Consider the following 10851-nt stretch of genomic DNA (forward strand, 5'->3'; position numbering starts at 1 on the left):
AAGATATTTAAAAATATATAATTAAAGAATAATGGACTTAAATTGGCCTTAAGAAGACAAAAGAAATTGTGCTCTTGAATTCTTATTTCCTTTTTAAAATTTTAAAGTAGTCACAGTAGATGATTTCAGTACGTTTCAAAGATTTCTGTTTTTCAGTTGTCTTGTACAGGACACATGATTCATTAATTGTGGAAAAATCAGTCTCCTTCTTAACACCTGAAAACCTGGCATTTCAACTGTGTGAAAACTTTTTACATCTACCATAAATGTTGCATCCCTAGTTGAATTACTGCAGTTACATTACATTTAATTGTTAACATTTCAATTTCCATATATAACATTTTGCTTTGATAAAAATATGACAAATTTTAAGAATTAGAAACTGCCGAACTAAGCAGATTAAATTCATATTAGTTTATTTGTACAGTGTCACACCACAACAAATGTAATCTCAAGGTACTTTACAAGACAAACAGGTCCAATTTACAGACAGAATAAAATCATACTATAATGTTACAATGATGTTTGTGTGTGATCCAAATCATGGTAATTCATTTGACAAGCGTAGGCAGTTTTTTCTACACACTGGTACAATCTAGAGCTTCACATTTGAACACAGATTGTCAACACGGAGAGAAAGACACTCGTGGATATGAAGATGGAGGATCCTGCTGCAGGCTAGTAGTTGTAGGAGTTCCTGTTACACGACGGGCTGCTGCCGCCGCCGACTGTCAGACGCTCCAGAGCTGTTCAGGCACAAAGTGGAGGCGGATTAAAACACATTTCAGATGAGATAATATTTTACTTACAGCAAAGCGCCAACAGAAAGTTTATTATAGGTTTTGATTATAGGCAAGAAATTGGTGAAAGAACAAATGAAGCATAAATTAGCTAAACTCTTGATGCTTCATTCATAAGAAATTCACTTATTATCCTCAGTGATGGGTAGTAACTAATTACATTTATTCAGTTACATTTTCTTGAGTAATGTTTTGTAGGAGATTTACTACAATATACTTTTTACTTTTACTTGAGGAATTTTGTGAAGTGTCACTACTTTTACTGGAGTAAATGAAAAAGAAGTAAAGCAAACCAGAGATTTTATAAAAACAAAGTTCTCCATTTGTAGCTATTAAAAAAACAAGATATTTTCTGTATGTGCAGAAATGTTTCCACAATGATTATAGAGTAAAATGACAAACAGAACAGAACAAAATCTAAAATATGACGTTTGGTCTGAAAACTTTCTGCTGGCACCTTGTGACATAATATCAGGCTACCTGAAAATCTTTTCTCTTCATCTTCGTTCTTAGCGACACTTTTCCCTCGGTGGTAGGAAACTGTTAGGAAACAGAAGAAGGCAAATCAAAAATGTAATTTACATTTTTAAATAGGCAACCTGACCACCCCTTAGAATGACATATAATTATTTCCCTCTATTTATTTAAAAATAAATATATAGTCAACTAAATGTATGTATTTTTAAGTGAATCTGTTTTGTAAAAATTATTAAAATGTACATTATACTACATTATTTCTGTCTGTTTAAAATCAAAATTTCAAATGTTGTCAGATTATAACATGACACTTAAGTTATATAAAATAGATTTTTAAACAAATAGGAGAATTTAACTGCTGCTTCAGGAAGTTTTAGGTAAAATAACGCAAACTAAACGTAACAGGGTTTTTTTTTAAACAATGTTACACACAGTGGGCCATAAGTTTCCATACATAGGTAAAATGTATAATATTTATTTTATATTTCAGATATCCAAGAAGATGCGTTTGACAAAAGAGCAAAGAATTGAAATTATACAGATGGCTGGATCGGGTTGCACGAAACTTTAACAGAAAAAATGGAACAAGCATCACACACAACACTATAGCAAAACTTATTTGCAAGTTTCAGAAAATTGGAAATGTTGCAGATCAACCACAAAGTGGTCTAAGGCGTGCAGCGATTACACAGAGTCCCACAAAAATAAAAACGGCTGTCCAATGCAGAATGTTTTTTTTTTTCTGTGTACGGAAACTTATGGCACACCCTGTGGATATGAAGTTTGTCAAAATTTGTTCATTCATTCTTCAAATTCATTTTATATTTTCAAATATATATTTTCTCCATACATGTTTTTTTTTTGCTGTTTAAGTTATCTGCTCTTGGCAGTTGGTGGTTACCGTAGCAACCAGTAACCGAGGGTTACGACCCTTTTTTCTGTTGCGGATATGAGCTATGTCTCCTTTACAAGCATTATATTTGAACATATATTTTTTATAATTATATATAGGGTTTCAAGTGTAATTTTGCCACTTTTTGTGTATGTTTTAACAGTTATTATAATTAATGTATGTTTTAGCTGCTTATTGGGAGCTGTTGCTCTGTAGTTTATTTAAGGATATTTAATGTATTTTACTTAATATATAGAGGTTGAAGCTACTGGACTGATGTTAACCACCAACTTGACTTTCTATCTTGTTAGGCATATTTTAATTTTTGATGCAAAGTCATGTTTCAATTATCAATTATGTAATAATCTTTGAGTGTTACATGCGTGATTTTATGTCCTGTTGTAAAAATATATAGTTATTGATATAATACAGGGAAAATAGCTTTTTCCATTCATAGATTATTTAATCTTTAACATAAATAAGTTAAAATGTCTTGTTCCACTCCTGGATTATTTTCACCAATTTTAAGGCATTATTGACTTAAAAGAAGATCCTATATTGTACCGAAAAGTTACTTGTAAGTTAGTTATGTCACATTTCAAATGTATTCAAGATATTTGCACTAAAAATACTTGCAAAGACGTTATGAAGGTACAGAGATATACCATGTGCTAGTGTGTCAATATGTTGGTGATAAAAATGTTTTATGGGATACTTTTAAGCAAACAGTTAACAGTAAAAATAAAAGTGTGTGACTCACCACTGTGACTTTGTGTGGGCCCGACCCAGTGATGTTGCCTCCTGTCTGATACTGAAAACAGTAATTTTGCGCCGTTAAACCCACATATCTCGCCGGCGAACCGGCATGTTTCACAACTCCTCTTTTTTTGAATACAAGGTTAGTTAAATAGGATTCGAAGTATGAGTAATGTGTGTGCGTGTACTCACATCTCTTCTGCAGGGCCATGACGGTGGGTTTGGTGAAGCGCATTAACAAAAGGACCAGGAGGACGATGCTGAGCAAAGCTATCACCACCTTACAGGCCGCCAGCTGACCCTCAAAATCTGGGAGCTCCTCAACTGGAGACAAACAGACATTATTCTCTAAAGTCTTAATGACAACATCATGTAAAGTAAGGAAGGAACAAACTTTACCAATCATGAGCAACATGCCTTCAGCGGGGTTTAAATAAAGTCATTTAGACAGACTTGTATGAAAAATTCACCAGTGTGTTAATGTCAAGTTTATTTAGTTGAGTAGCAACTAATTACATTTACTTGAGTAACTTTTTGGAAAAAATTTACTTTTAAGAGTATTTTTACCACGTTGTACTTTTTATTTTTAGTTGAGTAATTGAACTATAAAGTATTTCTATTCTTACTTGATTAAAATTTCTAGATTTTCTTCCCACTGAATGAAAAACAAAAATGATTTAACCAAAAATTCACCAGACACACACACACACACGCACGCATGTACACACACACACGCGCGCGCACACACACACACACACACACACACACACACACACACACACACACACACACACACACACACACACACACACACACACACACACACACACACACACACACACACACACACACACACACACAGCAGTTCCTGTTGAACTTTCATAAGTTTGTTATTGAAAGAAACTGATTTGGGAAAATTTTCTTTTTCCTGATTTTGTTATTGTTTTTGTTACTTATATAAATTATTGTCATTTTTAAAATACCAACATTTCCACTTAACCTTATACTTTTGTCTGAGGCCTGTCACAATAACAAATTTTGCTGGACGATAAATTGTCCCAGAAGTTATTGCGATAAACAATAATACTGTAGTTTTGAGACCATTTTCCAGTAAGATAATGTTAATGAGGTAATACAGGAACACATCATTAAGGATCAATAAACTTTAAATTTAAAAAAAATATTTAATATTTGAAATAGAAGGCATTTTAAATATGCAAAATTACTTAACAAAATAACAGAAAGAACAAATAAAATTAATTATGAAGTGTCTATAAACAAAACTGGCCTTCAAAAAAATGACCTGAGACCAAAATGCCAGAATGAAGATTTTTATCATCCACTATTAGTAGAAAGAGAGAAAAGAGGAAAAATAATAAATCATGGAAATGGAAATGATTGAGTTTGTTTTAATTTATCATGCGATTAATTGATTTATTACTTATTGTGACAAGCCTATTTGATCCAACTGATTAGTAATTTTTAAATATTAAATGACTGATATTTTGATCAGTTACTCTGAACTTGAGTAATTTCTTGGACGACTACTTTTTAATTTTACTTTAATAAAAATATGTTGAAGTATTGCTACTCTTACTTCAGTACAATTCTTGGGTACTCTACTTGTTTATATAGCACTTTTAAAAGCAGGTGAATCTGGATGAAAGTGTAAAGATCCTGAAGATAAGAAGGGACCAATCCGTTAAAATCTTTACAAGTCATTAAAGCAGTGGTCCCCAAAGTCGGTCCTGGAGGGCCGGCATCCTGCACGTTTTAGTTCTCTCCCTGGTGGTAGTAACAATCTTTTCAGCATGTCAATGTTCCTCTTAGGTCTCTAACGAGCCATCATTTGATCCAGGTGCGCTAAACCAGGGAGAGAACTAAAACATGCAGGATGCCGGCCCTCCAGGACCGACTTTGGGCACTCCTGCATTAAAGGAATCTATCCAAAACGAAACAGGCAGCTAGTACAAAACAAGCCAAAACGCCGTATTAGGGATTTATTTATGCCTTTATATAATGAGGTACAACAATCCAATATCGATGTAATAAAGGCATGAATAAATCCTTCAAAATCCTTAAAGACGCAGCATGTAAACATATGTTTAAAAAATATTTTTCCATTTTTGTTAAAACTTTCATCATGTTCTGAAGGTATGAGACAGATAATCTGTAAAAAGATTGGAGTGAAGAAATGCACTGCTCCTGACCAAACACAACCAATCAGAGCCAAGGGGAGGGTCTTAATACTGTCAATCATTCTTGTGTACTCGCTGCTAAATGTAAGCTGTGGAGAAACAACTTACTGTTACAGAAAAACAATTTTCCACTGTCAATGGTGGCTATACTAACTAGCCTTAGTATTCGTGGCAGGCTTTGTCATAGTGAACCAGCAGGTAAGAGTGATTGACAGCGCTAAGACCCTCCTCCTGACCCTGACTGGTTGTTTCTGACTGAGTGGTGTATTCCTGTAGTTCAGTGCTATTTAACCCTGGTCCTCAAGACACACTGCTCTGCATGTTTTAGGTATTTCCCTGCTTCAACACACATGATTTCAATCGATGGCTGATTAACAAGCTTTTTCTGAACTGCAATAATTTAAATGAGGTGCATTGAAGCAGGGAAACATCTAAAACATGCAGGGCAGTTTGCCTTGATGACCAGGGTTGGGAAACACTGCTCTAGTTGGTACTGGGAGGTTTTTCACAGATTGTCTTATTGTCGCGATATAATAGTGATTTTAACAAACATGTCAAAAACCACTTTTTATAAAAGTTACATCCTGCAACTTTAAAACAAAATTAAGATTTAACAGGTGGCAAAAACTAATTTAACAAATTCAGTAATTTTAAACAGCTATGAAAGATAACACCAAGATTCCTAACATAAGTCAGACAAAATGGGAGCGAAGGAAGTTTTAGAGTGCACTGAATCAACTTTCTTAAAAACAGATATAATCAGAGGTGGGTAGAGTACCCAAAAATTGTACTGTAGTAAGAGTAGTACTTCATATTTTTACTCAATTAAAAGTAGAAAGAAGCCGTCAAAGAAAATACTTAAAAGTAAAAAAGTATTTGTTGAAAGGTCTGCTAAATACTGAGTAAATGATCAAACCATCAATTATTTAATATCTAAAAAATATCATCATCAAATGGACCAAAATATAAAGTTATGTTTATATATTTTAAGGACCAAAATTAAAATAATTACAAAATAACAAAATTAAGGAAAAGAAAAATTTTTCCAAATCAGTTTCTTTAAACAACAACAAAACTTAAAAACTTCAGGTGTGTGTCTGTCTGGTGACTTTTTGTTTGTTTTTCATTCAGTGGGTATTCAGTGAGTTCAGAAATTTTACTCATGTAAGAGTAGCAACGCTTCATAATAAAAAAGTTCAGCGTAGTAAACATCCTCCTCTTAAAAGTATATTTTCTTCCCCAAAAAGTTACTGAATGTAACTGAGTAAAGTAACTGCCTAACTCGGGTTGTAATGTGTAGAATGTTGTTGGCACCAACCTTTGCACTTGACTCTGATGATTGTCTCGCGGTTGGACTTTATGCTAGTTCCGTTAGCATGAATCATGTAGCAGTCCTCCTCTTTGGTACTCGGATGGAGCCATTTTGACTTATATTCACAGGCTTTTCTGTCCTTACAAGCATTTTTAAGAATCTCGGCGACTTGAGGTTCTGACCTATAACTGACAGGCAGGGAAGTGTTGTTGAAGCTAAAACACAGCTGGACAGTCCCTTCGCATTTTTCTGTCCAATTGACTTTGAGGATGCCCACTTTGATGTCGGGATTGGGGTTGGGGTTGGGAATAGGGGGAGCTGGAGTGGCACAGGAGCAGACTATATTGGGGCTGATTGTAGTTGAGTTGATGTTCAATTCTGGCTCACTATTCACTATATAAAACACACAAACAAAACAAAAGTTTAAAATATTAAGTTAGAGAAGCTTTGCAGGAATCTTTTCTCACACAACTGTCAGTAACACTCAAATGTAAAGGATAACAAATTGTTCCCTGTTGTTTAGATCAATGTTGAAAATGTTCCACAATAAAGGAGCAGTGTGAGGTCTAGAATAGAAATATCCTTAATTATTAATCACAGCGGGGAAATTCAGATGCAACAACAGCAAATCAAAGTTTAACATACATATTCAAACTAAGGTAAACAATATCCAACTGTACAGAATTGGCAAATATACAACATAAGAAAATAACACTGCACAACAGGAATGTTATGATGAAAATAGCAGCTGGGATGTAAACCGTTATGGAGGAAGGATATATAATAATGCTGCTTTGTGCACGAAGGATGCAGCAGGATGGAGCGTTGGACTTTGTGAAGAAAGACATCCAACTTGAACAAAAAAATCCCAGTGGCATGTAAAAGGAATCAACCCCAGAGCATGACTCTGCCACTAACACATGTTCCTACTAATATGATGTTATATTAAATTCGCTTGAACAAGCTTGTAGAATATTTTATCCCTGCATAAACTTTCTGCTTTGAAAGGGAAAGCTCACCATTTTAACCCAGTTCAGATATGCAAATAAAACAGAACCAGAACCAGAATTTTTTGCAGCTCTTTCAGGGTTTCTGTTTTTGTTTTGGGAGTCTCCCTCCCCACTTTCTGTTGTCTTTTGACTAATTTTGGAGAAACATTTAGTTTTTCTAATGTCAATGTTGCCCCAAATTCTCTTCATATACTTAATGTCAATCTGCGCTATATCATGATATATGTAATCCTGTGGACTTTCAGCTCTTCTCCTGACTGATACCTTTGGAAAATGAGATCAATTTGTTTCGTCTGTTGTGTGAAATGTGAGTAAAACCTGGTTGGGATGGTTGTGGTTTATTTTAGGATGATAAATTCCCTATAGCTCCTGTTAGATGCGAAAGAAAGAAGACTAAATGTTGAAAGTGGATTAAAAATGTGCATTAGATTATGGGTTTGGACTCTTATTCAGATAGTTTCCTGTTCATTTTTGTCTTGTTATATTTTACAGGACTGGTTGTTTTTCAGTAGACGAGTCCATAAAAATAAAAATTGAATCCAGTTCTAATTGTTTTAATCAGATTACTTTTTAAATCCCTTTTGCAGTTTTTAAGTTTTTCCCGGCGTTTCTGTTTCTCTCTCAGTTTGATGGTATCACAGTTTTGCAGGTTGCAGTCAAAGTACTTTGAGGTGCAAACATGACATTAGTACGAGGGTTGAGTTTTAACATCTGCAAAGTTCCTGTAGTAAATTTGGCGCTGTAACAAGACCAACAGAAAGAGGTTATTGATCTATACATAATTAGACCTACAATATCTATTAGTTTCAGTTTAAATAACCTAAGTCTGTTCCTTCCTGACTGAGCTACAGAATCATGATTTCCTCTAATCCTGCTGCTGTGAACTCAAAATTTTAGGGGCAAAAACCTAAAATATGAAAGCTAGACTTAGGCCGTCTATAAATTTAAACTTAAATTGAAAAACCCTCGTTAAAAATCCTGCTTTCTTTAACACAGAACACATGATTGTATAAATGAATGTATGTGTAAATATACTGAGCCAACATCCACAAACACAAGAAGATTTCTGCCACTTACCTTCGCCACCGTCTTAAAAACATTTCAGTCAAGCATAAAGCTGAAGCTTACTGTTCTAATAATCGTATCTCTATTTTGTTTTAACATTTTGTACAAACCAACTCACCTGCAGACACAAGAGAAAAGGCCACGATGATCACAACGGTGCTCAGATCCATCATAGAAGAGATTAAGTAGATGAATAAGATAAATGTAGGAGAACAAACAGCTCAGTTCAAGTTGACACGCCAACAACAGCAGAAGTGATGAGAAAGGAAATGATGCGGAGTTGCAAAAAACAAAAAACCCTCCTCTCCCCCACCGCCACCTTCTCCATACAGTGAAGAACTTCATCCACAGATGGCGGCTGCAGCTTTTGCAGAAGAGCAGATTTCCTCTCTTCAAAGCAAATTGGGTGAAAAAGGGGTGGGGAAAGTAAGAAACAACGAAGAACGAGTAGGAAGCAGGAAGAGATAGGAGAAGGCAGAGAAGACAAACGTTACTTTAATCTAAGTACTTTCAGCATGTTGGTGTGCCAGAAGGTGTAGAGAAACACAGATTTACTAAAAATATCACAGCGGTAGTGAACAATGATAAAGCTAAATAATTTTATGTCTTTATGTTAAAGTTCGATTTTATGAATATACACGCCCACATGCACATGTTTTAGCTGTAATTCAACCGTTACACAACGGATCCAAAATGTTATTATCTCTGGGCCTGAAGAGGAACGATCCGGAGTCAGCTTCAGCTACACTGTAAAAAGAAAAATAAAATTGTTACAAGTAATCAAAGGATGTTTATTCAAGTAAATACAGCTCTGGAAAAAATTAAGAGCCCACTTAAAATGATCAGTTTCTCTGATTTTACTCTTTATAGGTATATGTTTGCGTAAAATGACGATTGTTCTTTTATTCTATGAACTACTGACAACATCTCCCTGAAATTCCAAGCAAAAATCTAATATTTAGTGAAAATAACAGAAAAGATGCAATGCTTTCTGATTTCAAATAATGCAAAGAAAACAAGTTCATATTCATTTAGAAACAACAATACTAATGTTTTAACTCAGGATCAATATTTGGTGGCGTAGCCAGGAGGTTTTCTAAGGGGTTCAGAGGAGTAGGCTCTTCGTTTTCTCTAGAGCTGTGTATTAATTTTATTAAGTTGTCATGTTAAGCAAACGTAAATAAAGTAAGTTTGACAAACTTAATTTGACTACATGTACCACATTTACTTTTTTTTTTTTTTTTTAAATTGAGGCTTCATTCTCTTTTTTTTGCAGTGTAGAAACTCATGATCAGGCCTGAAATCTGGATGTAGTGATGGACCTGGACCTTCAGAGCCACATAAAGACGGTTACAAAGTCGCCCTTCTATCAACTGAAGGACATTTCCAGGATTAAAGGACCAATGTATCATACATTGCGTCATACACAGATATGGATAGTACCGTATTTTCCGCACTATAAGGTGCACCGGATTATAAGGCGCACCTTCAATGAATGGCCTATTTTAAAACTTTTTCATATATAAGGCGCACCGCATTATAAGGCTCATAGAATAGACGCTACAGTAGAGGTCGGAGTTACGTTATGCATCCACTAGATGGAGCTGCACTAAAGGGAATTTCAACAAAACAGTCCGACTTCAGTCGGCGAGGAGAGCTTTCCGCGACTGGGCCGGGGCGAGGCCGGACGATGGTCACCCTTCTCTGTTCGCGCACAGCATGTTGGTGGAGAACGGGGTGCTAAATGACCTGCAGACGACCTGATTATCAGGTCGGTAGGGAGATAGGTCAGTCAAACTTTATTAACAAACCAGCGTTCTGACAACTATCCCAGCATGCACTGCACGCTTCTTCTACGGGAGAAAATGAAGTCGGCGGCTACTTACTGTAGTTGCTAGACCTGTTGTGGCTCAACATTGGTCCATATATAAGGCGCACCGGATTATAAGGCGCACTGTCGGCTTTTGAGGAAATTGAAGGTTTTTAGGTGCACCTTATAGTGCGGAAAATACGATAACTAGTTAGATTTACTCTGTTACAGTTACTGGAGTAACTTTTTAGAAAAAAAATACTTTTAGGAGTATTTTCAGACTTTAAAATACTGTTGTTAGTTTATAAATCTCTGAACAGCTTAGCACCAAAATACATTATAGGTCTTCTGGTTCTGGTTCTGCTCTGCATCCAGAACCAGAACCAAACATGGAGAAACAACATTCAGCTTCTATGCAACACAAATCTGAAACAAACTTCCAGAAAACTGTAAAACTGCTGAAACACTGAGTTCCTTTAGATCTAGACTAAAAACTCAGCTGTTTGGAGTTACTTCTGAACCATAGTCAAT

General features: G+C 35.3%; 1 protein-coding gene across 1 annotated transcript; it reads right to left on the minus strand.

Annotated features, from left to right (window-relative positions):
• Nucleotides 1–399: 399 nt before the first annotated feature.
• On the minus strand, nt 400–8875 carry cd5 (CD5 molecule). The gene is made up of 6 exons (XM_014973702.2): nt 8629–8875; nt 6442–6828; nt 3118–3249; nt 2930–2980; nt 1281–1340; nt 400–746 (listed from the first exon to the last, which is right to left on the minus strand). Exons 1-6 carry the CDS (start codon nt 8681–8683, stop codon nt 679–681), a joined length of 753 nt encoding a protein of 250 aa, XP_014829188.2. The 5' UTR covers nt 8684–8875; the 3' UTR covers nt 400–678.
• Between the last annotated feature and the right edge of the window lie 1976 nt (nt 8876–10851).

This window comes from Poecilia mexicana, unplaced genomic scaffold (assembly GCF_051168715.1).
Source record: "Poecilia mexicana isolate PSO_F unplaced genomic scaffold, ASM5116871v1 scaffold_1, whole genome shotgun sequence".
NCBI lineage: Eukaryota > Metazoa > Chordata > Actinopteri > Cyprinodontiformes > Poeciliidae > Poecilia > Poecilia mexicana.